This window comes from Toxoplasma gondii, chromosome IX (assembly GCF_000006565.2).
Source record: "Toxoplasma gondii ME49 chromosome IX, whole genome shotgun sequence".
In the NCBI taxonomy this organism is placed as follows: Eukaryota; Apicomplexa; class Conoidasida; order Eucoccidiorida; family Sarcocystidae; genus Toxoplasma; species Toxoplasma gondii.
This window is the reverse complement of record NC_031477.1, coordinates 3577358-3602579: the sequence shown is the minus strand read 5'-3', so window position 1 is coordinate 3602579 and position 25222 is coordinate 3577358. Positions and strand designations below refer to the sequence as shown.

The 25222-nt window shown below is 51.5% G+C and overlaps 6 protein-coding genes across 6 annotated transcripts; 4 read left to right on the top strand and 2 right to left on the bottom strand.

Moving 5' to 3' along the window:
• Nucleotides 1-14: 14 nt before the first annotated feature.
• Nucleotides 15-1500, top strand: TGME49_290150 (hypothetical protein). The gene has a single exon (XM_018782102.1). The coding sequence runs from the start codon at nucleotides 63-65 to the stop codon at nucleotides 519-521; it is 459 nt and encodes a 152-aa protein (XP_018636426.1). The 5' UTR covers nucleotides 15-62; the 3' UTR covers nucleotides 522-1500.
• TGME49_290040 (macrophage migration inhibitory factor, putative) lies at nucleotides 1418-4470 on the bottom strand. The gene is made up of 3 exons (XM_002368388.2): nucleotides 3628-4470; nucleotides 2556-2763; nucleotides 1418-1927 (listed from the first exon to the last, which is right to left on the bottom strand). The coding sequence occupies exons 1-3, from the start codon at nucleotides 3704-3706 to the stop codon at nucleotides 1864-1866; spliced, it is 351 nt and encodes a 116-aa protein (XP_002368429.1). The 5' UTR covers nucleotides 3707-4470; the 3' UTR covers nucleotides 1418-1863.
• A 45-nt stretch (nucleotides 4471-4515) lies between these two features.
• TGME49_290030 (hypothetical protein) lies at nucleotides 4516-8783 on the top strand. Its single transcript, XM_002368387.2, has 4 exons — nucleotides 4516-5572; nucleotides 6396-6440; nucleotides 7566-7807; nucleotides 8489-8783. Exons 1-4 carry the CDS (start codon nucleotides 5236-5238, stop codon nucleotides 8552-8554), a joined length of 690 nt encoding a protein of 229 aa, XP_002368428.1. The 5' UTR covers nucleotides 4516-5235; the 3' UTR covers nucleotides 8555-8783.
• A 1880-nt stretch (nucleotides 8784-10663) lies between these two features.
• Nucleotides 10664-17345, top strand: TGME49_290020 (cyclin dependent kinase binding protein). The gene is made up of 7 exons (XM_018782101.1): nucleotides 10664-13151; nucleotides 13468-13612; nucleotides 14115-14158; nucleotides 14740-14829; nucleotides 15380-15566; nucleotides 16041-16121; nucleotides 16663-17345. The coding sequence occupies exons 1-7, from the start codon at nucleotides 11020-11022 to the stop codon at nucleotides 16717-16719; spliced, it is 2736 nt and encodes a 911-aa protein (XP_018636425.1). The 5' UTR covers nucleotides 10664-11019; the 3' UTR covers nucleotides 16720-17345.
• Nucleotides 17165-17892, bottom strand: TGME49_290010 (hypothetical protein; the record flags this gene model as incomplete). The annotated part of the gene is made up of 2 exons (XM_018782100.1): nucleotides 17165-17282; nucleotides 17630-17892. The coding sequence occupies 2 exons, from the start codon at nucleotides 17890-17892 to the stop codon at nucleotides 17165-17167; spliced, it is 381 nt and encodes a 126-aa protein (XP_018636424.1).
• A 675-nt stretch (nucleotides 17893-18567) lies between these two features.
• Nucleotides 18568-25166, top strand: TGME49_290005 (proteasome subunit beta type 1, putative; the record flags this gene model as incomplete). The annotated part of the gene is made up of 8 exons (XM_002368385.2): nucleotides 18568-18901; nucleotides 19917-20052; nucleotides 20393-20500; nucleotides 20890-20959; nucleotides 21465-21606; nucleotides 22149-22255; nucleotides 22701-22809; nucleotides 23323-25166. The coding sequence occupies 8 exons, from the start codon at nucleotides 18568-18570 to the stop codon at nucleotides 23394-23396; spliced, it is 1080 nt and encodes a 359-aa protein (XP_002368426.1). The 3' UTR covers nucleotides 23397-25166.
• Nucleotides 25167-25222: the final 56 nt, after the last annotated feature.

Here is a 25222-nt window from a genome sequence, read left to right as displayed (position 1 = left end):
TCTCCGCCGTCTTGCAGCTCTGTAGGAGCTTCCGCCGAAGACGACTTTCTTTCGTGTCTCGCATGTCTTTCTCGTGTGTCGTCTCTGAAAAGAACGTGGTGGACCGGGGCGGTTCGACCGGGGAGAGAGAGTGCTCTTTCTTTTGTGCCTGCAAAGGAAATCTTCGAGCGAAGGAAGACGCGAAGAGAAAACGGAGAAGAAGTTCGCGAGGATGGAGAGGAAGCGCGGTGTCTGCGAGTGTCCAGAGGTCGGAAAGCGAACAGGTTTCGCGGCAGTCGAGGATCAGTCGAAGGAATCGAGGAAGAGCCGAGAGGAAGGAACGCGAGGAAACGAAGAACTCGACTCTTTTTCTCCCGACGCGGAAGCAGACGAGAACGAATGGGGAAAAGAAGAAGAGGCGCCTTTGGTCGGCAGACGCGTCTTCGCACGCGAGAGAAATCTCGCGAGCATGCGCGAGGCTCGAGAGGGACGCAGAAGGAATTCAAAGTCAACGTTCTGTTGTGTGTTTGAGAACTTGGTGAAAACCTGATTTTGACGATCCATGTGCATGTGTGGCTTTTTCGTTCGATGTGAAATGTTCGTCGGAGACGCGCCTCCCAGAGAGAGCGTTCTTCTCTGTATTGGGTCCAGGCTTCTGAGGTGTCTCCGCCGCTCGCCGATCCGCTGTTCGTCTCAGGTGTACATACACCTCGCCGGTGCGGCTGTTTTTCGGAGACTCCCGTTTCGCCTTCGCCGCCACACACGTTGCCTCTCCACGCTGGGCGCGAGGCCATTTGCGGACTTTCTTTGAGAAACGGCTTTTTCCGTCGATCTGTGCGGATCCCACAGGGTCTCCCTGAGCTCTCTCTCGAGGCCTTCGTAGATCGTTGTGAAACTCTGTATATCTTTCTTGCTTTCTCCAGGTCTTCGTAGATTTCTCAAAATCATTTGCTCCCTCTCTACGCCCTCCTCTACCGTCCATTTACTTCAGAACGTCTTTGGCAGCTTCTCTGAAAACGGAGAGTGTGGAGGCCTGTCCCTCCTGGCTCTTCCTTGCAAGGCTTGCCGTTTCAGTTTTGACTTCTCCCCGGAAAGAAACATCGGCGAAATCCTCTCAGCTACACAATCACCAAAAACGTCAAAATACAGCAGAACGCGAAAAAGGGTGGTGTCGCATGCACGATCCGAAGTTTCTACGCTGCTGCTGCTTCTCTAACTCAGTGTGAAACATGCTTTCTTCTGCTTGTAACGCGGCCAATTTTTATGTGGAAAAACCGGCTGTGTGTGTCGCGGGCCATCCACCACTTTTAGCTGCGACGTCGCGGGTGGCGTTCGCGCGTCTCTTCCGCATCGAGAGACGAGCGAGAAAAAGGAATAAAGAAGAGAGACGGAGAAAGAACGCGAGAAGGAGGAAGGGGAGAGAAGAGAGCGAGAAGAAGCGGCGAAAGAGCAGAAGAGTGAGAGAACGACGGAAGCAGGACGCCAGGAAAAGAGTGCGAAAGACGCACAGAGGAGAGAAGCAGCAAGTACTCTACCTGGTGGAGATAAGTCTCCTTGGTTCGTAAATCTCTTTTCTTGTACAAGGGTGATGCCCGAGCGCAGAGAGGAAGGAGCACAGACGTTTAGAAAGAACTTGAAATAATACCATGCAACAAATGGAAAGAAGTCTGCGGCAGTATTCGACTCGGTGCTCTCGTGAGTCTGTGACAGTTCCAGCTGTATGTATAGAGCGCCTTTTCAACTCAGTTCCGGTAACCAGCGCCCGCGGATGAAGTCTCTGGGTGCACCCCTCAGTTCATACTCGACACGGTTCGCAAACCGAGACGTTTTCCGCGACAAATCCGAAGACAGATCTCTGCATGAAACGTCCAGAGCGCTCTCAGCTCAGCCGAAAGTTCGGTCGCCCATGGCCCACTCAGAGGGGCTCTTGTTTGTGAATGTCGTGTAGCTGAAGGAAAACGCAAGCAAAACAAAACCGCAAATGCCCTGTTCGGAGCAGACTGGCTCCGTTGCGCATGCACAAACGCCTCCTCGTCCTCACTGCATGCGGACTTGTCTCTCTTTTTCTGCTTCCCCTCTGCCTTTTCGCTCTCTCCTCTTTCTCCTCACCTGCTTTTTTCTCGATCTGATTCCAACTTCTACAGCGCGCCCAACACACCCTCCCGCAAAAGAGAGAGACGCGCACACTCGCTTTCTCTCGATTTACGTCGTTTCTGTTGCTCCTGTGTCTTTCTTCGACGGACTCTTCTTCTCCCGCCTTTTAACTGCCATCTCCCTTTTTTCTCTCAGTACGCTTCTGCTTCCGCGACTCGCTCGCAACATGCCTTTTGCGCCTCTGCTCAGCTGTGCGCTCGCCGCTCCCGCTCTCCACATGCGCCACAGAGTCAGCGACGCACGGAAGAGAGAGAAGGGAGAGGCAGACTTCAACCAGAGTCAGAAGCTGGAAAAGCATCTCCGCGACCGGAGTGGAATCGTCTACTCAAAGCTTTACTCTCTACAGTGTGAGTCGACCCTGAATCCTCTTTGTTTTCCGAGCGTTGAGCGCGGTGTGAGGCGCTCTGGTCCGTTCGGCCTACATGCGGTTCTTGGGGACGCCCAGGTGGCGTTCGCATGCAGCGGAGAGAGCAGCGGCGATTTTGCAGTTCGTGGAACTGGTGATGCCTCCAATGGAAGCAACGCGAATGAACGCACACGGGTCGCTGCTCCCGCCGAAACGCATCTGCCCGGTCTGCGAGTATCCCACCATGACGTAGCTCAGAGGCTTCCCCAGAGCGTCTGCGACGGCTGAAGAAGAGCAGCAAACAGATGGAGAGCGTCCACTCCACAGGACGTCGTCGTCGCTCAAACTCTGAAGCGACGGAAAAAGGCTGCGGTCAAGAAGTTGGCAGTCGAAGAAGGAAGCAGGGACACAGAGAAAGCACGGAGAAAGAAGAAGCAACGAGACAGGGGAAGAAAGAAGAGCAAGAAATACCAAAGAGACGGAGGAGGGATCGGGGAAGTTAGACAGAACAGAGATTCGAGTAAATCCGTGAGCGTGAAGCAAACTGGCACAGGAGAAACGCAGAAATCGGGGTCGTGGAAACGTCAAGAAACAGAAATGACAGACTGATAGACGATGAAGAAATGGTGGAGGAGAGAGGACTGCAGAGAGGGAGAGAAGAAGAGAAAGACAACCATGCTTCGAGACACAGTGCAGAGAAAACTCGAGTTCGAACAGCGCGCTTGCGACGGACGGATGTTTAGCGAGAAAAGCGACAGGAAAAAGGTACACACAAGGGTGGCAGAACAAAATGGACGCGGGGGAAGAAAAAACAAGAGAAAGAAGTCAAGAAAAAAGTCGAAAAGGGACTGTGGTGTTCTCGGCCTCTCTGTCAATGAACATACATGTGTGTAACATATATATTTATATATATAAATACATATATAAATATATATATATATATATATATGTATGTATATATTGCATGTCAAGCCAGGAGACAGGATGGGTGTGTGCATTTTTTCCCTGAGAGGGTTCTATCGTCAAACGGTGGCATCTTCGTTGCTTTTCTCGCTAAAAACCCGTCCGTCGCCAGGGCGCCGTTGGAACTCGAGTTTTCTCTGCATTGTATATCGGAGCATTCTTTTGGAAACATCATTTGCTCTCACCTTTTTCGGCGTCCTTCAAGAGGGCGTCCTGCTGCGCCGGCGTCGCCGCGACGGGGCAAAAGATCATGCACTTGGGCATTTTGTGGGGGAACTTGAAAGGTGTGCGAAGAGAAAGAGACAAAAAAAGTCAGAGCGACCCGGAACGCAAAGGGGTGAAGACACCAAGTGAATTTTCTCCGGAGGACTCCTGAGTGCACCGGTGGCGGAGACGCAACTCGCGCGCGCGCGCCTCCGTCTGTGCAGAAAGCGCGGGATTTCAGTCGTCTCGCGTTCGCGGTTTCTTCGCTCAAACGAGAAGGCGGCGACTGTGAGGTTCACGGCGCCAGCTTGTCTCGACGCAAGCGCGCTTTTCCCTCTGTTTCAGCCTCAAAAACGCGCTGCTAAACGCTAGACTTCGCGTCTGTGTGTCTCCAGACTCTAGTGTCGATCGAAAGAGCCGCAAATGCGACCCCCCCCCCCCCCCGCGGAAAACGCGCGCCTCAACAGGCGGGAGGTCGAGTCTGCCAGAATCTTCTGCGTCTGGCGCGACTCCGAGAGAAGCTGTCTCGGGCGTCCGTTCGACGCAGACGGTCGCTCTCTGCTGGTCACCAGGAAGACGAGCTTTTCGAGCGGAGGAGAGACCTTTAAAGAGAAAGAACCAAGAAATAGGGAAGATTTGCGGCGACGCAGGAGTGACCGTGGACAGCGTAACTCGCACACCGCTCCGGACAGGTAATCCGAAGGCCTTCTTGTTGAATTGGGGACAAGTGGCGACGTGTAAAGAGGAAACAGAGAAAGACAGAGATCCAGAACGCTTCAGGATCTCAATTCTTCGTCTTTTCTTCGGCTTTTTCTTCCGCTTCTGTAGAGAGTTGCGAGGAGTTGTGTCTCAACAACCAAACCAGCCACCGACGGAAAAAGCTCCGAGCGGCAACAGCGCATGCGTTCTATCAGCGGAGGAGCGCAAAGGTACGGAGACAGAGAGGCCGTTTCGGAGAGGCACAAAACCAGACGCCCTATATGTGAGGTTACTCTCGCCAGACAGGGGCGCGAAAAACTGTAGAAAACGCGAGACCAAAAGGAAGCAGAAGGCGAAGGACTTGTGTCGCAGGTGCAGAAGAAGCTAGAAAAGCGAGAAGGAAGAAGGGTGTCTCCTGGGTGCCTGAAAAAACTTCTTCCTCCAGTGTGCGTGTGAACGTTGGCGCCACGGCGCGAGACGAAAGTCGTCCGGTGAGAGAATCCACGCGAGAGCACAGGGCATGCATCGTTTCAGGTGACCCGTTTTCCTCGCTTTCTTCACATTTTCTTTTCTTCTTTCGGAGTGGAAGGCAGTCCGGTGGAAAGAAGGACGAGGTCGCGTTCCTCCTGCCTCGCTTCGGTGTTTTCTCCTCCGTCTTCCTGAGAGAGGACGCCCTGCGCGCTGCCTCTCTCTCCTCTCGCCCCGCCGGTCGACCGTCTCTTTCTTCTCCCGCCTTCTGTGTGTTGCTTCGTCCACCTCTGCCGTTCTTCCTCCTCCTCGAGGCTTCTCTCTGTCTCCGTTCCTTCTTCGTAGTCTCCCCCTCGCTCTCTGTCTCTTCGTAAAATCTCCCCCTCTGTCCTCGCCTTCTTCTTCTCCGCGTCCCTCGCACCATGGGGCTCTCCCCGGCCTTCGCGGCCACCGCTGGCTGTCGCCTGGCCTCGCCGGTCGCGAATTCTTCTCGTTTCCTGTCGCTTCTGCGTCTCTCTCGTCCGCGTCTGAACGCGGCGGCGCCGGCGGCGGAAGCTGCAAAGACGCTGGAGAGGAATGTGCCGATGAAGGAGATTCTCCAGCCTCTCTGGGTGGTCGAGCCCCCCAACTTCCTCCGACAGCCGGTGTGGAAGCAGTTCTGGGAGGCGCAGTTCGCCAATCGAAGCTTCTTCTTCTTCGGGAACGCCTGGACCTCCGCCGCCGCCTTCGCCTTCTTCATCTGGTGGAGTCGCGTCTTCGGTAGGCGTGCATGCAGCCAACGAAACTCGAGGGAGAGGAGGCGCAAAGACAAGAACGGGGATGACACGAAGAAGAAGAAAGAGACAGAGAGAAGAGCGGCGGAAGAAGAAAGAACGACGTACAGAGAGGGGGGCGAAGAAGAGGTCAGAGGGAGAGTGCTTGCCTTCGAGAATACACACAGGCGAGAGACCGCACAACTCCTAGACGCCGAACGCTTCTCTCCTCCCTTCGGAACACAGGCCGACTCCGGAAGGCATGCAAAGCGTAGAAAAGCAAAGCTTTCCGCGGGCAATAAGAACACGAGTTCAGGGCCAAGTGGAATCAAAGGACAAACGTCTACGCGATGTTTCATGTATTTGTGCATTTATGCATGCATGTATGTATGCATATATGTATGCGTATCTGTATTGTGGTGTGCCTGTGTACATATGAGTGGATGTACCGGCGTGAGGGAAGAAAATGGATGCGCTTTCGCGCGGCTCCTGCGCCTACGTTCATGCATGCACATACTCATGTTGGGGGAGCAAGAGGCGAGAGAGACGAAGCCTCCTGAAGAGATTGCTGGAGAGGTCTGCATGATCTGCGGCCAAGAAATGCATGCAACGAAGGAGAAAGCAGGAGAACCTTTCCAGAAGTCGCAAGAAGGTCCCTTAAAAAAACGTTGGAGGAAGAGCGAGATTCGACGAGCTGATGCAACTTTGAAACGAGGACACGAGAGGGCAGAAACTTTTTTCTCTTCCAACGCATGCCTTGAGGCGGGTGGGGGTGCGTCCAGATGCTTCTCTTCACCGGTTGCTGCATTTTTCTGTGTTCTTCGTTGCAGACCCACCCCCAAAGGAGAGGCTCGATCGCTACTGGCTGAACTCCCGTAAGTCGTTTCTCCTCGCGTTTTCCTCCGTATTTCGTTCCTTCTTCTCTCCCTCTGTTTCTCTCTTTGCTCCTGCTTCTCTCCACCTTTATCCGTCTCCTCTTCTCGTTCGTGCTCCTTGTTCTTCTCCGCGTCTTGATCGTTGTCTTCCTCTCCCTCCTCTTCCTGACTTCCCTCGTTCTGTCTCCTTGCTCTCTTCTGCTTCTTCCGTGTTTTTGCCGTTGAGCGGATGTCTGGGGTTTCCACTGTTGTCTTTGATGAGTTTTTGCTGATCAGTTTTCATTCCACTGGAACTCCGGTAAAAATAAAAATATCTACACTCGTTTCGTCCAATTGTAAACACCATCAAAAAAGGCAAACGTGCGAAGTTGTTCTTTTTCAAATTCCTCGAAATGAACGGAAAAACCATCCTCTTCCCCGTCGTGCTTCTCCATGTTGATGCCTCTGAGACTCTCGTCCGCGTTCCACGCGTTTGATACGCAAGCGCTGCATGCACGCGCCTTCTTGGGCCACACTCAAGAGTTTAGGCATCGTTCTTACGCGACGTTTTATGCATTTTTATGTCTGCATGTACATCGCATGGACTGTATTTTTGTATGTATATATATATATATATATATGTATATATATATATATATATGTATATATATGTATGTATATGTATGTATATGCATCTTCGAATCCTATGTATACTTGTGTCTACACATACGTGTTTACGTGGCCAGCCTCTGTTGGTCTGCGAGTACATCCACAGCAGCCATGCGTATTTGAAGGACAGGGGGAATACGAAGAACTCTTTTCCCGATGACTCGGAAGTTGCGATTTGTAGAAAACGCAGAGCTTTATTCTAAATTTATTCAGTTGCGTCTGTGCTCTACCTTCAACATATATATATATATATATATTGGGTCGTGTGCACGTGTATTTGTTGATAAACTGCATGCATATAAATATGCATATATGCTTATGTATGTATGTATGTATATATATATATATTTCGTATATGTATATATATATATATATATATGCATGTTATGCGTTTGTGTGAATAAGTGTGGCATTTGTGTTGACATGCGGTGTTTTTTGTTTTCGACGAGCTTGGGCGTTTCGTTTCGTTTTTTTCAGCAAAGTTCCGCATTCTCTCGGCGTTCCATAACCCCGGAAAGCGTCCGGGCCTGAAAATTTCCTTGATGACGTACGAGGCGCGCTACTGCTACCGGGGGCTCGACCACCCGTTTACTCTGAACGAAATGAAAGATTTTCTCTTCAAACTCAGAGAGCAGTACCTGGTGAATAAATACGAAGGCATACAGTTCCCCTTCGTCTTCAGACAGTTCAACAGAGTCTCGACTCCGGGGACGCTTGAGGTAAGAAAACAACACAAGGGAACACTCTATGTCAAGACACAGAGCAAAAGACATGCTACCGAATACCCACGAGTGCTGGTAGAGAGGCCCGGAGATCTATACATCGATACATAACGATACATACATAGATATAGGTATGTTTGTATATAGATACATATATATATATATATATATATGGATACAGAGCGGTAGATTCATGTGTGTTTGTGCATGTGTATTTACGTAGCTAAGTCAATGTACAGAGACAGTCAAAGGGAGTGGGTTGACGACTCGGTGCGTATACTTCGACGCAGATAGATGCAGAGGTAGAGATACGTGGAGGTAGTGGGAGATAGGTGGAGGGGAACATACAACAAATCTTGGGCATGAGAAAAGTAACCGTGTAGACGTGCACAATGTACAGAAAAAAGATGCAGAGGCTAGCGAAGAGAGCGATCTCGGATGAGTATGGAAGTGAATCATCTCGTCTTCTCGTTTGAGAACAGCGAAAAGCTCCAGATACCCAGTGAAATCCTTCCTCTTTCATGCATGGACAACATGTATGAGTAGGGTCTCAAGTATGTATGTATATATATATATATATATGTATATATGTTTTGCGTATGGAGTCAAGCAGATGAATACCTGTGTTGGGATAACGACGCAAATGTGAGCATATTGATTGCTTTTTTTTCTTTTCAGGTGCACACTTCTCCAGCGTTGCAACAGCAGCCCCACTTCCACGAGGAAGCCGCTGGACACCATTAAAGTGCATGCAGGCGAGGAGTGCCTCGACGAGGCACAAGCCTTCGTTCACCTTGTTTATCTGTTTAGTCTTTTACTCGTGAGATTTTCTTTGTGACAGTTTGCGTTCCCTCTCTCTGAGAAGAGCAGCGCGTGGGGTGACACGAAAGACGCAACATAGACACGAAGAGAAAATCGCGAGTTCTCTTGAGTGCATGCCGACTCTTCTTTCTCTCACACTAACAGCTGTACATACACCCGACAGATGCATGAGGGCTGCACCTACACCAGACAGAAGCATAAAAGAGCTGTACATACACCGGACAGAAGCATAAACGAGCTGTACATACACCGGACAGAAGCATAAACAAGCTGTACATACACCGGACAGAAGCATAAACGAGCTGTACATACACCGGACAGAAGCATAAACGAGCTGTACATACACCGGACAGAAGCATAAACGAGCTGTACATACACCGGACAGAAGCATAAACGAGCTGTACATACACCGGACAGAAGCATAAACGAGCTGTACATACACCGGACAGAAGCATAAACAAGCTGTACATACACCGGACAGAAGCATAAACGAGCTGTACATACACCGGACAGAAGCATAAACGAGCTGTACATACACCGGACAGAAGCATAAACGAGCTGTACATACACCGGACAGAAGCATAAACGAGCTGTACATACACCGGACAGAAGCATAAACGAGCTGTACATACACCGGACAGAAGCATAAACGAGCTGTACATACACCGGACAGAAGCATAAACGAGCTGTACATACGCCGGACAGAAGTGTGACGGCTGTACACACACCGACGGCAAAACATGAAGAGTTCAAAGCGCCCGTCGGTCTCTACCGAGTTGGGGTGGCACATCTCACTCACGTTTTCTAGAAGTCGGTGTTTCCTTCAGTATTATCCGGAGTGCATCTGTCAGCTATTCTACTAGCCCGGAGCTGTCATCAAGTCCTTTGAGAAGCCTTCTCTCCCTGGTATCTCACAGTTTTTTTAGACCCTTTTTGTAGTTCTCATTGCTCTCTTCCTCTTTTTGTCTTCCTCTCCCTTCTTTCCTTCTCTGCACCTGTCGCCTTCTCTGCCTGTCTCTCTTTCCTTCTTTTTCGCTCTGGAGTACATGGGCGATCGGAGATGCGAAGAAGCGCAGGCACCTCAGAACTCGACTCTGCACCGCCATGTTCTTCTTAGAAGAAGCAATCGAGGAGCATGACGAATTGCAACTTTTGATGATTTGCCGTGTGTACCAGCGAGAGAAACAGCGTTTATTACGCGCCGGTATCGTCCCTAGGATCCGGATATGTGTGTGTCTATTAGCCGAATCTACTCGGTTCTTTGTATTGACCTTACTGCTAGAGACAGGGCAAATGGGAGACTGCTGTACATCTTGTTGATTTGCATGTTCGCTTGAAGTATTTCATCCTGTTGGGGAAGAGCAGCTGGGCTCTCCGGCAATCTCTTGTCTTCTCGGGGGTTGCGAAGGAGGCGCTTTTTCCAGTTTCTCTCTTTTCAGGGCATGCAGTCGGCGAGCTTCGTTTCGGTTCTTGTGATGAATACAGCTCGACAAACGTAAATTGATATCTAATGAATGCCCGCTGCTTCTTATTGAAAATACCAGCAATGCAACGTTTTAGTGAAGGGCTACAAGGGTGGCGTTTCTGTCGAAGGAAGCGAAAAAAGGAGCTAGCGTGTAGACGCTAAGAAAGTCCTTCTCGAGCGTGAAGGCCCCGCCTGTGAGAAGTCAATCCAGTTGAGTGCAACAGACACCCAGCATCCGTCATTAACGAATGCAGATCAAAAGCAACCTTAAGCGCGCGTTTTCTGTCTTTTGAGGCAGCTGTACATACACCGCACATCCGCCGTCGACGCTGGCTGCGTGGAGTGCGCAGATTTTCAGGTCGAACTCTTCTTTGAGTCCTCGCGTCGTTCCTGTTTTGACAGGAAAGTTGAGGGAGAAGATACAAGAAGGGAATGAAGGAGAACTCCATCGAGACACTCGAGAGCAGCGGCAGCTCACTTTCTTGCATGCAGTTTGCGGACAGCGACTCTCGAGACGACGGAGATCAAACAGACAGCCGTAAACACGTTTTCCTCAGAAACGACTCGTTTGTTTTCTTCTATCTGTTTTCTTTCCAAACGTAGAAGCCGAGCTAAGACTTCTCAGCAACGCGCGTCCGTCTTCTCTCCTCTCTGTTCTCGTTTTTTCCGTTTTCGTCTTGTCTTGTTCTTCCTCGTTTGTCCTTCTCTCTCGCCTGTGTTTCTCGTCAGCAGTTTTGCGTCTCCTTTCTCGAGCAGTCTCCCCCTTTTTCTTCTCTCTACCTCCTTCTCTTTCTCTTCTCTTCTTCGTCTTCTGGTCTTCGTTCTCTCGCCTTTGCCTCCTCCCTTTCCTTCACTTCTTCCCTTCCCCCTTCCTCTCGTCTCTCCTCTGCTCTGACTCTCCTTCGTCGCCACTTGTCGCCGAATGTCGCAGCCGCCGCCTCATGGCGACGAGGCAGAGCGCCTGCATGTCACTGTGCCGTTTGCAGACTCGAGGGCGGGGCGCGGATGTCCTCGCGCTTCTCTCCTCTCTTCCTCTGCTTCCTCTTCTGCTTCCTCTGCTGCTTCCGATGTAGTTGTCCCTGTTTTTCTGCGCCCGAGAGGCGAGGAGATGGAGACTCTGTCGGTCTTTGGAGACGAGAAGCGCTTCTTCACCGCACCCTTCACATCCTCTTCTCTCAGTCTTGACCCCACTCCTGCCCCAGAGGCGAGTGCGCCGCAGCAAGACTCTTCTTCTGCCTCCGCCTCGTCGTCTCTCTCTTCATTTCTTGCTACGTTTTTCCTCTCTGCGAATCGGTCTGCCTCTCCTCGCTCTCTCGACGCCGAGTCTGTCTCTCTCCCTCGCGGTGAGGATGCTGAAAATGTCCTGCGGCATCCGGCCGTCTCCGCGCATGCAGCGGCCGCACCGGCTTCCGCGCGAGGTCCCCTGACTCCAGCGACTGCCGAAACTGCCTCCAGTCCGCCACTGCGTCTGCAAGCCGCGGCGCCGCTCGCCCCAGAGACCGACTCCGCTTTGGGCTCCAGGGTGTCTCCGGTGGTCGACCGCTCGACAGGAGACAGAGGTCAATCGAATGCAGGTTCGTCGCTGCAGTCGTCTGGCGAAAAAGGGGGAAGTCTCGGCGAGGGTGTCGACACTGCCGCGCCGCATCTGCGCGGGTGTCTCGACACTCCGCCCACGTCGTCTGTGCCGCTCTGCTCGTCCTTCCCCTCGGACGCGCCTCTGCAGTGTACAGACATCCAAGAGACGCCGGCGCGGACGCCGCAGTCTCTGGAGACACCCCTCGCTTCCTCGCTCTTCGCGCTTTCGCACATCGCGCCGCTCGCGACGGCTCAGCTCTTCCCTCTCGCTGAAGAACAGAAGGATACTCTAGGCCTCGCCGACTCTCCCCGTCCGGCCGCCCGGGCGCCTCTCGCAGGACGCTGCAGTCGGTGCGCGGCAGCCTCGCGCCGGAGTGTGGGCGCCGCTCTCGACACTGGGGTGTGTCTCTCCTGCGCCCTCGCGTTTCTCACGTCTCTCTCCCTCGAGGAGAAAGCCGTCGGCGCCGAGGCGTACGTGGGCGCGGCTGTCTCTGCTCGCCCCCGCACGGAGACAGTCCCCACCGGCTCGGGCTCCTTGGGCTGTGGGGTCTTGGGCTCGCAGGCGAGTGCTTCCGCACCCGGGAGTGTGGGCGCGGTTGTCTGTCTCTCAAGTTCGGAGACGCAGCTGCTGCTCGAGGAGGAGGCAGCGGAGGCTGCAGGTTCTAGACAGCAGCGGCTGCTGCGGGGCGCGGGAGACGCCGCGCAGACCATCGAGAAGTTTCTTTTTCTTCTGCATGCGCTGGAGGCGGCGGAGCCTGCGGCGCGGACTGAGGACCAGAAACAGCTCCTCAAGTTCCTCAGGGACGGCGAGGCGGCCCCCGCCCGCGCCCTCCTCGACCGGGTGTATGCGGAGACACCTGGACGGATCCGTGTGGACGAAGAGACGCCTGTGGAGTCTCTGGGGGTCGAGAGCGTCCGCGTGATCGTCGGCTATCAGGACGCATGCGTCGCTTGTTTCTCGCAGGTTCGTGACCGGCCCGCGGCGCGCGAGATGTATGTACACCACGCGGAGCCGCGGAGGGAGGAGCAGCAGGCTCGCAGTCGGGAGACTTGGCCTCATCTCCTCGAGTCGATCGTTGCCTCCTTGCCCTGGGTGAGGGCGAGAAACCGCCGAGAGAAGCAGCAAGAGACACACGCGCAGAGACACCGGGCTGGCTACGGTGAGCTGGAGAGTCCTGCAGACTCTCGCTGTTTGTTCCCGCGAGACAGGGACGAGATGGGGGGCTCGAGGAAGAGACACTTGTTTGCTATCTTTCGGCGCAGAGAAACAGCGAGAGGCAGAGGCGAAGACGACCAGCAACTCCGTGGGAATCTCCGCGCTTTCTCTTGTGAAAAGAAGAGACCAGGCGATGCGCGGTTTCTCCCCAGTGCGACTGCCAGCGGCCTCAGGAAGGCCATGGGCCGAGGTGTTTATACAGCCAAGAAGCGCCGGAAACGAGGCGTCTCCTACGCCCAGTTCCTCTTTCCTTCTCACTTCTCGTAGGCACACACAGCAAGAAATATCAGAGGAGGCGCGAGGTGCCTAGGGAAGATGGTGTGCGAGCGCAGAGAAGTGACAACAGCGAGTGCTTAGAGAAAGGCAGACGTGATGGAACAAGTACTCAAGAGAAACGGTGTGAAGAATGGTTGTGGACTTTCGGTTCTCGTCCTTGCCTGCAGAGTCTGCCCAGCTTCTGTTTCCGGGTGAACGGACACTGTCTCTTCACCCTTTTTTCTGTCGTGGCTGGATTTATCTCTCGTTCGTCCGCGAGAATGGAGTATTGCTCCTTTCTCTTCTGCGTTTTGCGTTCTTCAGCTACGACCCTTACGCCTTGGACAACATGCGTTTTCAACAGGGACGACACCAGACCGTCATGTGCATGCTCGGCGCGAGTGTCTCGATCATTCCCTACTTTCCTCCGCAGCAACTCAAGGAAGAACTCAATCTTCAGTTTCACAAGGTCCGAAGGACGGCGCGTGGATCTTCCGCTTCTTCGAGGTTTTTTCCGTTTTCTGTTCTCCGCATTCTGTGTCTGGTGTGTGTCGTTTTTCCTTGCCGTCCTCGTCTCGTGCATGGCCGTCTCAAGTTGCAGTGCCTCTTCAGGTCAAGGCGTCTCCCCCCCAGAGATGCGCATGGATATCAGAGGGCTTGTCTTGTCTGGCAAAAGCCCCGTCTGTCTCCATGTGTCTCTTTCTATCTCTGTGTTTTTCTCGGTGTCCGTCTCCCTCTTTGTGTCTCTCTCTGCCTCGTTCTGTCTCCCTTCGTCTCCTTCTGTCTCGCTGTGTCTCTTGCTTTCTCCCTTTTTCGTTTCTTTGTTGTTTTGATGTGTTCTTGGCTTTTCGGCGGCAATCACTTCTTTATGGTGCGTTGAGAAAACGCAAACCGAAAATGGGTCTTCCTGGTATGGGCTCGTCCTCCTCTGCTTCCAAGTGTGAAGCATCAGCTTTTCATGTTTCTTGCAGATGCACCCTTCTGTCCATCCGTCCATGACGCTCTCCAAACTCAGGTACGGTCATCCTCAACAGCCTCTGTGTTCTGCTTATTCTTCTCTCTGTTCTTCCTCTCCGTTTCCTCTCTCTCTTCTTCTTCTCTTTCTTCTCCGTCTCTCTGTCTTCTCTTCTCTCTGGTCTTTCTCTTCCTCAACTCTCTGCATGCGTTCACCTGCTTTTGTGTTTTTTTTGTCTCTCTCTCTGTGTCTCCCTCCCAGTCGTTATGTCTCCCACTCGACTTTTGCCTGTATCGCTTCGTTTCTGTGCAGACACAAGAAGAGGGGAAGGCGCCGAGATCTTCTGTTGTCATTCTGCCGTTTCCTTCGGTTCTCTCTTCTGCATCTGCTTTGCTTCTTTCCGTGATTCCTTTTCTCCCGTTATTTCCTCTCTGCCTAATGGCACAACTTGTGCGCATTTCTGTCTCCTCCTTTCCTGTGAGGTTTTGCCGGTTTCGCGTCGTCCACTCACACTCAAAGTCTACCGGGTGTACATACACCTCATCTTTCCGTTGTCTCTTCTCGGGTGTCTTATCGTTGTTTTCCAACACTCGTGCCCACAACTGTATCTTCAGATATGCCAAGTCTTCTTTTTTCTGCAGAAGCCTCAAACTCGAAATGTTTGCGTTAATCGAACAAGAGGAACAGCTCGACGTCTCGACTGTCGCCTGCGCTTGGGTGTACTTTGAACGGTGAGTTCTCTTCGTCGTTCTCTTTTTTTCTATCAATATCTACATATATGCATATGCATGTAATTGAGTTTATTCAGCTTCCTTTGTTGTTCTACTGTACGCGCGTTTCCTCCCATGAATTTCCCCCCTTCCCTGTGTCCAAATCGCTCTCTGCATGTCTCTGTCTTGTCGGTTCTCCGCTTTCCTGTTGAAGGACGAGGAACAGTTTCTATGTTAGAGAAAATGAAATTTCCTCTCCACAGAGACCTCTTTTCAGCGGTACCCTTCGCCCCTCTCCGGCCTTCTGATTACTTCGTCTTTCTCATCCTTCTCGTTTCCTCCTTCTCATTTCCTCCTTCTCGTTTCCTCCTCTCTTCTTTCTTTTTTTCTCTCTTTCTTTTCTTTGCGTCTCCCGCCCGTGGGTTTCTTTTCTCCTTTCCGGGGGGCAGAGGAGACACCCGTGTGTGCACCGTTGGAGAACGAACCGGTCTCTTTTCATGTCCTGTCCCCACCGTTTCCACAGTGTGTCTGTTTCCCGGTTGTTTCTTGAACTTCCTCGCCGTCTCTGCAGGCTGGTGCAGATGGGTGCGGTGGACAAGTCTGTGAGGAAGCTGTTCGCGGGCGCGTGTCTCCTGCTGGCTTTCAAATTCAACCAGAACGGAGAGCCCAAACTTGTGCAGAGACTCTGCTCGCTGCTCAAACACCTCGACCGACAGCGCGGCCTTCCTGCTCATGCCCTTTGCCAAGCCGAGTTCACGGTAACGACACAAAGGAAACGCAGAGTCCACGCGCAAAGGAACGAAGGAGGAAACTCTGCAAAGAAAAGCAGCGGGAAAGCTAAGTCTAATCAGAGAGACAGGGGGGAAGGAAACTCCATAACGGAAGACCGGCCTTCGCTGTCTCGGTTTCTTCGGTCGATGTTACATCCAAGAGCGTTCGCGCATAACGCCATGCACAGACAGAGGAGAAAATAGAAAATCGAAAGCACAAATTTCTTTCTCATATATATAAAGATATAAAGGGATGCGTATAGATGGAGTTCTGCCGAGAGTGAGACGAGATGTGTACTTGACGCATTCAAGCTTGCGTGGAGGATCGTTTGATTCGTGCCTTCGAACGCGTTCGTCAGTTGAACCATCGCAAATCAATAAGCTGCAAAAGTGGAGTCCTTTTCTGGTCCCCAATGCGCAACTGACTGTGCATTCGCATGCGCGTCGCGGGTGCTTTCTCAGGTCTTTGGGCTTCTCGGCTTCTCGCTTCAGCTGTCAATTGAACATGTTCTGCCGCACATTCTCCACTACCTCGAGTCGAAAGTGAGCACGAAGTGTTCAGGGAACTTGTTGATTTTTCCGGTCGATGAGATAATACTTTTTGCGTGCATCTGTTTCCTCTCGCCCTCTTTTCAGTCTCTATTTATTCCATTTAGTTTCTCCCTATCTCTTCTCTCTTGAGTCGTGTGTCTCCTTTCTCTTCTGTCTCTGCTATTTCTGTGTTCGACCTCATCCCGTTCGTTTCTCTGTCTCCTTCGTCCCTCTTCTGTATCTTCTCCCCTTCGTTTCCATCTTTTTATCCGCATTTCCTCCCCTTCTCTTCCGTCTCTTCTCTGTCTCGGTTTTTTGCGTCTTCGCTCTCTCCTCTTCCTGCACTGCCTCCTTCTCGTGCTGCGTCTGTAGGCAGCAGCTGTCGGATGACGGCGGATCGCCTTGCGCGTCAGAAAGCAGGAAGAGATGACGACAAAGACAGAGAAAGAGAGAGAGAAAGTATGAGAGGAAGGAGAGAGATGCGGCAACTCGCGAAGAGGAGAAAGAACGCGGTCCCAATTTCCTGGAAGTTGTGCGTTTTCTGTAAATGCAGGACACGGCGTTCGAAGAGGTGTACGGTTCGCCAGAGACTGCCTTCTTCAGCGCCTGAACAGCGAACCACTGAGAAACAAAGAAGAGGATGCAGAGAAAAAGAAGAAGCAGAGAAAAAGAAGAGGCCGAAGAGAAGAAGAAGCAGAGAGAACGAAGAAGCAAAGGAGAGGAAAAAAATGGGAGAGATCGCGAGCGACAGTAGCACGTATACACGGAAGGAGATCAGGTGTTTCAGGCGAGATGAAAGGATCCTTCCAAAGAAGAAGCGGAAAGGATGTCGACGATGTGTGAAGCATGTCCGGCAAGAACTACTGGAAAGAAGGACAGGCCGAGAGGAGAAAAAGGAGACACGAAGCAGACGCAGAGAGAAGAGAGGCAAGGACGTCGTAGCATCGAAGGCCTTCTCTTGACTTTCTGGGTTTGTTCGCTCCAGTCTCTGTCGTCTTGCTTTTCTTTTTTTCGTTTTCCCGGTAGCGTTTTGGATTCGTTTTCATCTGATTGCCTCAAAAGAGAATAGGAGGAGAAAGGTGCCGGCTCCATTTGTATGTGTGACGGAAAACCTTAGAATCCCCTGCCGAGTCGAGTCCAGGAAGAGGTCCCTGCTGTGAAGTGTACATACACCTGAGGAAGACAGAAGGCGCGACGAAAGCGCCTCATTTTCTCGTGAACGAGACTCGACCTGCAGAACTTGGCAAAAGGCGCCTCTGAGAGGCGCCGCCTACACTTTTGTAAAAGAGAAAGGGCGTGTACACTTCACTGTGAAAAGGCTACCTCCCACCTTCTTTGAGTCTGTCTGTTGTTTCCCGGTAAAGACGAAACTCAGAGGAAAAGAGAGAGACTGCTGATTGGATGTAGACAAGAGTCACGAGACAACGCGGCGCTCCTGGAAGCAGCCAGTGCTGTGTACATACGGAGCGTCCCGTGGAAGAAGACAGAGAGTACGCATGCAGTTCACAAAAATGCTTTACCGAGTGTTCTGAGTCGTCGGAACTGGGTTTCTGGCGGTTTTTTCTGGAGGCGGCACCTCTCGACACCGGCGCATTCCAGCCTCTCTCCTAGAAGCTTCTGACGGCATCATCTGGGACAGGTTTCCTGTCAAACGCGAACTTCTTTCACCATCTGTTCCCTTCCACCACGTAGAATGTCGAATCGGTCCGCAGCCTTCTCTGCGGTCCATCCAAACGGGCATTTGCATGAAGATCGAGACCTGCACATATGTGTAAATTCGCATCTAAAATTCAACTTTTCAATCGACGTAGACACTACATAATTATCCGTGGATATATGTCGGTTTGCTTCTTCATGTGCAAATATATATTCGTAGATGTATGGATATATATATATATATATATATGTATTGGTGCAGCTCTATATATATATATATATTTCGGCGGATCTAAAGTGGGACTTGCTTACAAAGCAGTTGCAGTAAGGAAGCTTTTTTCTTGCCAACAACTGTTTGGGTTGGCAAGCGGCGGGGCACCTTCTTCAGCTCTTTTTTGGACATTTGCATAATGGGTGCATCTCTTTCTAAACACCATAAATGTATATATATATATATATATATATATATGCGTCTATGAAGAGTTGGTCTACAGAAAGAGTTTCTTCGGTGTGCAGTGTTTTCCTTTTTAGGCACTTTTTTAGTGTTGTTCAGAGAGCAGAAAACTCTTTCCCGGTACAACTCGCTTGTTGCCTTGGACGCAACGCGGTGTCTCTGTCTTGCTTCGCCAGAAATGTCTTCGGTCCTCCGGATGTCGCAACATAGAGACAAGGAAGAGCTTCCCTCTTGACAGATCCTCTGCAGAAGAAGAGCGAGAATTTTCCTTGAGACACGCAGGTGTGGAGGCCTGTTTTCATCGGTTTTTTCGCAGCCTCTTCACTCTGTTCGCTTTTTCTTGTGTGCATGCACGCGCTACGCACTCAGGCACACACATGGAAGAAGACACGCAGAACGCGTCTCTCTCGACAGCGAAAACGCAGCAACTTTGTGACTTTGTGCTTTTTTGTTCTTCTGGAAATCCGTCCTTCTGAATTAATCGCACCGAATGAGCAAACTTTGTGCTCTCTGTCCACCGAGAGTCTCACAGCCCAGCTGCAGAGACTCGGCTTTCCGAATTTCTTGTCCGTCTTCGTCCTCGTCGTCTTCTTCGCCTTCTCGATCACCTTCTCCTCTGTCTTCTTCTCGTCGGTCTTTTCCTTTTCGCCCTTCTCTCGTTTCTTTTCTGGCGCCTTTAACGGTGAGGAGAGACCCGTGTCTGTGCGAGTTCTTCCGCGGAAGTGCTGGACCAGTGTTGAGAAATTCCGGGGAAAAAAAGAGACCGAAACGCAATCGCATGCGTCAGGCGGGTCGCAGCTGAAGGCGCCCCGAAATTTGTCGGGTGTGCATACACTTCAGAAACGGGAGAACAGGGATCGATTCGCTTTCTAGCGAGCACAGACACTAACGAGTGACACTGCGCTTGGGCAACGGCGGCCGCTGCGTCGTTGTGTCTGCCGCCGTCGCCTCTCAACCTTCTTACTTGTCTGTTTTTCACAGTGTCTCGAAGAAAGGTTTTTTTCTCGTCCTGTATCTCCGGTGTATGCACACCTGGGTGTGTGCACGCAACTCGAGGCGTCTGAAAGAGTGGAACGCTTCAGTCGAGTTGTCCTCTTCCGGGGAATGCAGATGCATCTATGTATATACGTATATATGTCTGTATATATGTATGTATATATGTATGTATATATGTATGTATGTATATATATATACGACGCGTGTACCTCGACTTTTATAAAGGATGGGTGGTGGGTGGAAGGGATTTTTCAGAAGCACCTGTGTGGTTGTGCGTTCGTGGAGAGAGATGGGAGAAAGACTCTTGCTTTTTGGTATGTTTCTCTTCTGTGTCGTCTGTCTTTCTGTCTTTTGAACAGAGCGTGTGACTGCCGAGAGTGGAGTCCTGCAGAGCTTTGGAGTTGTCGGATCTTTGGTTTGTGTTTCCACGTTGCGGCTTCGTGTTTTCTGTGCGTCGTCTCAGTGTTCTCTTTCCCTCAGCCTCCGTCTCTTCCTCCTCTTTCCGCTGTCTGTTTCTCGGCTGTGTCGCCGTCGCTGTGTGGCTTCCGGCTTTAAATAGAAACTCTTTTTCTGCTTTTCTGCGCGCGGGAACACCAGGGAAGGAGGCGGCGTCTAGGCGAAGATGGCGAGCCGACGCTCCGCGTTTCCGGTGGAGTTCCCTTCAGCCTCAATGAGTTGCGTCCATCTGTGCGTCTCTTCAGACTCCATAATGCTGGCTGGCGGCCCGGCGTCTCTGCCGACTTCTCGACTCCTCCACCCAGAGGAGGAGGCTATTCTTCCAGTTGCGCTTGCCGCGCCCATGGAGCGTCGCTTCAGTCCTTACGTCAACAACGGAGGGTAAACAGTCAGAGATAAACACACCGTACAGCTCTGCTTTTCCTGCAGGAGAGCTGAGTTGTTCTGCTGGAGGAAGAGCACTAGAGAAGAACGTTTCGCTGCTTCGCTTGAGGGGAAGAAATGCGAACGGAGCGCTTCTTCTGCATGCATTTCGCCCCCCCCCCCATCGACCGTGTGTGTCAAGGGTGTTGTCTGTGCTCGGGGGCGCCTGTCTTTGTCTTCTGATGGAGTCCACCTCGTGGTCCACTCTCTCCAGAACAGCTTGTTGCACATGAGCCCGTGCATCCTTTTTGTCGGTTTTCTCATGGCTGCTTGCCACCCAACGTCTTCTCTTCTGCAGGACAGTGGTGTGCGTCGCTGGAGAGGACTTCGCCGTCGCGGTGGGAGACACGCGTTTGTCGACTGGCTTCTCCATCTACTCTCGTCGCCAGTCAAAGATCACGAAGCTGTGAGCGCGAGGGGAACTGCGGGGACAGTGTCTTCGCGGAACACGAGACCGAAGAAATGCATACCAGCAAGGATAAACAGGCCAGTACAAAATAGCCATTATAGCTCGTGGGGATGGACGGACAGATGCAGAGAGATAAAGAGATCTAGTTAGAGCGACAAGGAGACCTACATCTAGATACATTGACAGATAGGTCTAGGCACTCCGCAGCAGCTCATGCGCCACAACAGGCAGTCGTGAGAGCGTGAGAGGAGAATCTTCAGAGGCGGAGTTCAGCGTCGTGTCTCTGTGTTGTGTATCAGTTTCTTGCTGAAGGGGGTTCGTTGGTGTTTTTCCCCTTTCTTCGGTGATGCCGCATGCGCCAGTGAGGCTCCTGAGTGTCTTTGCAGGACTGACAAGGTTGTCCTGGCGACCTCTGGCATGGAGGCTGACAAGACGACTCTCCACAACCTTCTCAAAGTAGGGAAAGAAACACAGAGAGAAGGAAAGGACGCGAAGAAGCAAGAGAGAAAAGCGAGAGGAGACGAAACAGGGCGCAAGGCTTTGGACAGAGGAAAGATAAGGAAGAAGACAAAGGACAGAGATTGGCGACGCGAGTTTTTGGAGAAATGCAAAAGTAATGTCTCGGGTGTTTTCTGCGTTGTGCGCAACGGCATTCCCGCGTGTTTGCATCTCTCCAGGAGTTCAGTTGACTTTCATGCACCCCGGTTGTCGTCGGTCCGCTTTTTTGACCTCGTTTTCATTCGTTTCTCCTCGTTTTGGCTGTGAGATCTGTGTCCGGTCTGTCATCTCAAGAGACAAGTTCTGATGTATGTGCGCGTCTTGCAGTCCTCTGGGTCCTCGTGAAGACGCTGGATAAGGAAACTTCTTTTTCTTTTGTTGCGGTGCACCTCTGCGTTTCAGAGGATCTTGGTTCTTCCTCATCTTCGCTTCCGCCTTTTTTCTTCCGTGTTTTCTTCGATAGATCCGTATCGAACAGTACACGCACCAGCACCGCCATCCGCCCAGTCTGAACGCGATTGCTCAGCTGCTGTCGACAGTGCTCTACTCTCGCCGCTTCTTCCCCTTCTATACTTTCAACGTCCTCTGCGGCATCGATGAAAACGGTGAGAGAGAGAACTGCGAGCTGCCCTTTCTGAACCAACGCGGGAAGGAGACAGCGAAAGAGAGCGCCGTCTCCTTCCATGTCGACCAGACACACATTTACAAGTGTATGGGCTTCGGTGCGTAGTTGAACGCCGAGGTGTGGCTTCCGAGACTTACAGGCGTCTGCGTGTCTACGTGTTTGCCCATGTAAAGTTGGGAGGACCTCCGATATGGCTGTACAGATGGAACCGGCGCGTCCAGTTCAATCGTCTTTCTCGAGTTGCTTGATGAACGAATCCACAGACGATAAAACGGTTAACCGAGTCCCCACAGCCACAATCAAGCGCGTGTATGTTTGTTTCTCTCTATATATATGTATATATATATATATGTAGAGATGTGCATGTTTGAGGGACTCTGGGTATCTCGTTCGCACCTCATGAAATATATATATATATATATATGTAAATAAAGACATATGTATAAGTATGTTTTCTTCTACAAAAAATTACGAAAATGGGAGAGAAGGCCTCACGGACTGAAGGTTGCTTGGCGTTTTCAGGCAAAGGGGCAGTGTATGGCTACGATGCGATTGGATCCTTCGAGCCTTCTCGATACAACTGCGCAGGGACAGGAGCCCACCTGATCATGCCCGTTCTGGACAACCAGGTGCGTCGCTCTCTCTTTCTTCACTTCGCAGAAGGTGCTTGTGAATCAGAGGAGATACAACACTTGAGCGAAAAGCAGGTTTCCCTGTTTGCATGCAAGTAAACAGGCGAAGAGGGGCGCGAGGGCACTGCGCCGAGGCCAGAAATATGGTCACCGATCCACTCGGTGGGGTTTTGCGTGTTTTCCCCATTTTCACAGACTCTCTGTGACGAAGTCTGTTTGTGAAAACGTGCAGAAAAGCAGAGCCGTATCGACCGCAAATCACGTGAATGTGCATGTGCCCAGAAGTACAAGTGTATGTATATATATGTATATATATATATATATATAGGGATATATATGTATATACAAGTATGTCTGTGCAAGGATGTGTGGGTGGATATATGGATATGTGCTTTTCGTTATTCTGTGTGGGGGAGAGACGTGTTTATCCATTTGTTTGCAGATCTCTCGGAATAACCAGCAAGGCGAGAAGGCGCCTTTGACGAGAGAGAGGATCGTCGAAATCGTCAAGAGTGCAGTGGCTTCTGCAGGCGAGCGCGACATTTTCACAGGTAGGCAAGAGTGGAGAAGCAGGGAAAGGCTTTTCAACGTTTGTAGATCGCGAACGTCTTCTGAGTTGTTTTCGTCTCGAGTGAGGGTTCTTCGAGTTGCAGAAGCTGCTGCGTATTTTCATGACATGAGTCAAGAACGAAAGTTGGAGCTCGAAGACGATCAGATACCGTCGTAGTCTTAATCATAAGCTATGCCGACTAGAGATAGGAAAACGTCATGCTTGACTTCTCCTGCACCTTAAGAGAAATCAAAGTCTTTAGGTTTAGTGGGGAATGCGGTCGCAAGGCTGAAACGTAACGGAATTGACGGAAGGGCACCACCAGGCGTGCAGCCTGCGGCTTAATTTGACTCAACACGGGGAAACTCACCAGGTCCAGTCAGGGGGGAAGTTCTGCATTTCAGGAGGTACCATGTACAAAAACGACAGAAGGGCTGTCCTCGATATATGGTTTTATTTTTCTCGAGAAGGCAGTACGCTCCGTGAGCTTTCACTGCATGCTCTGTTTTTTCAGGCGACCAGGCGGAAGTGGTGATGATCAGTCAGAGTGGGATCGAAAAGACTCTCATGGACCTCCGCGCTGACTAAGAAAACGGAACAAGAAACGTCGATTTCTCATTATCTGTATCATCTTGTTTTACAATACCTGGAACGCTGAGTCACTGCAGCTGGGTACGGAAAAGACTGGTGGGCCGAGACACACAGTCGGCTTGCGTGCGACTCTGGCGAGGGTGGACGCTTGCGAAGGTGCTGCGGTGTACATACAGCGGGAGAAGTTTTGAAGGGAGAGCGCGGGTGGAGTCTCGTGCTGGTATCTGCTGGCACTCTTGGAAGTTTTGCGAATTGTCCGAGGAGAAACGAGCAGGCAGGCTAGAACATTTTCCCAAGCCCCTTCAAGTTCTGCGGAAAAGGGGAAGGGTGTAACGTCACCCGCTGTGCTCTATGCTTTAACGCGGGAAGAACGCGCCGAAGAGACCCAGAAAAGAAAGGCACAGAAATCCGTCCTGTTAGAGAAAGGCGTGCTCGTTTGCAGCGTGCACACACAAAGAGAGAGCGCGAAACAGGGGATGCAGAGAGATGTGGAGACAAGTACCATATTAGAGTGAGTTAGGCAACTGTGTGTGTCCATCTTGCTGATGCTAGCGGAAAACAGTTGGACAGAAGAGGCAGAAGGAGGAAACCTGCGCAGCGCAGAGACGGAAGGAGAGGAGCGATAGATCACAGTACAGACGAGACGGTGCACCGAACACGGACTGCACATATCCGCTACGGTGTGCATCTCCTTAAACAGACTCCGGAGAGAAAAGCTTCACTACCTGCGCAGGTTCTCACTTTGTCCCCCTGTTCGGCAGAAGAGAGTTCGACCGCAAGCAACAGCAGCGACTCTAGGTTTTCTTCGGACTGCTAGAAAGCTGTTTTTGAGTTCTTTTCGCGGCGAACTCTGTAGACAAGAAAGCAGGATTGGTCGCTGTCTCGAGCGCATGTGTCACGATGTTTTGTCGTGTAGCGCGTCCATACCGTGATGTAGTTTTACCAACAAAGAGGTCTGAGCGAGGGAACCAGGATTCCAACAAAACGAACAGCAGCTTCTTTTGCGTAAACGTGAGTCGTATTGCGGTTCAGAACGGAGATACCGGAGGAGCAGGACCGCGTGGGCGTCGTTAGAGCCATCACCATGCACGGTCTTTTTAATCCGTTGTTCTGGCAGCAAGAACAGATCTTTGTTTTCAGCAGAACAGCCAGAGGTGTTTTTACCAAAGGTGTGTCTCAGCGGTAGTGCGTCTCGCAGTGAGCAAATGGGGATACACGTGTGGGAAGTGAGGTGTTGCGACTTGTGTGTGCGATGCTGCTTGCAGAAGTGAGCATGTTTGCATGTCCGCCTTTAGTTTCGCACTTCACTGTTTCGGAGCGGGCAAGATAAAAAGAACTCAGTGGTTTGTCTTGGTTTTCTGTAGTGGCGCCGCATCACGGAATCCCTCACTCCTCTCCTGCGTTCTGGAGTCACAAAAAACAACACACCAGGCTTTGATTGCGATTGCTTCATCAGCGCTGTTACTTTTTCCCGTTGGGATGGAAGTTTCATTTCAGTGTATATCCGTACAAGCTGGGTCACAGGCGCACCTTCAGAAACAGATAAGCCTGTCCTGGTAACAACGCACTCGTTTTGCCGATACCACAACAGCCCTCGCATGGCAACGGGACAGAGGCGCTATGCGTCGAGTCGATCCGTGGGATCTGTACGAAAAGAAGCGCGAGTTTTTCATGCAATTTCTATGGTTCAGCGCGGCGTGGTGGGGCATTCTCCTATTTCGCAACTTGTGTACATGCACACTGCGTTAACTCCCAAGGCAGGACACCCCAACTCCAGTCGCAGATGCCTTCTACCGCGGTGGCTCTTTGTTCGTACAGGTAGG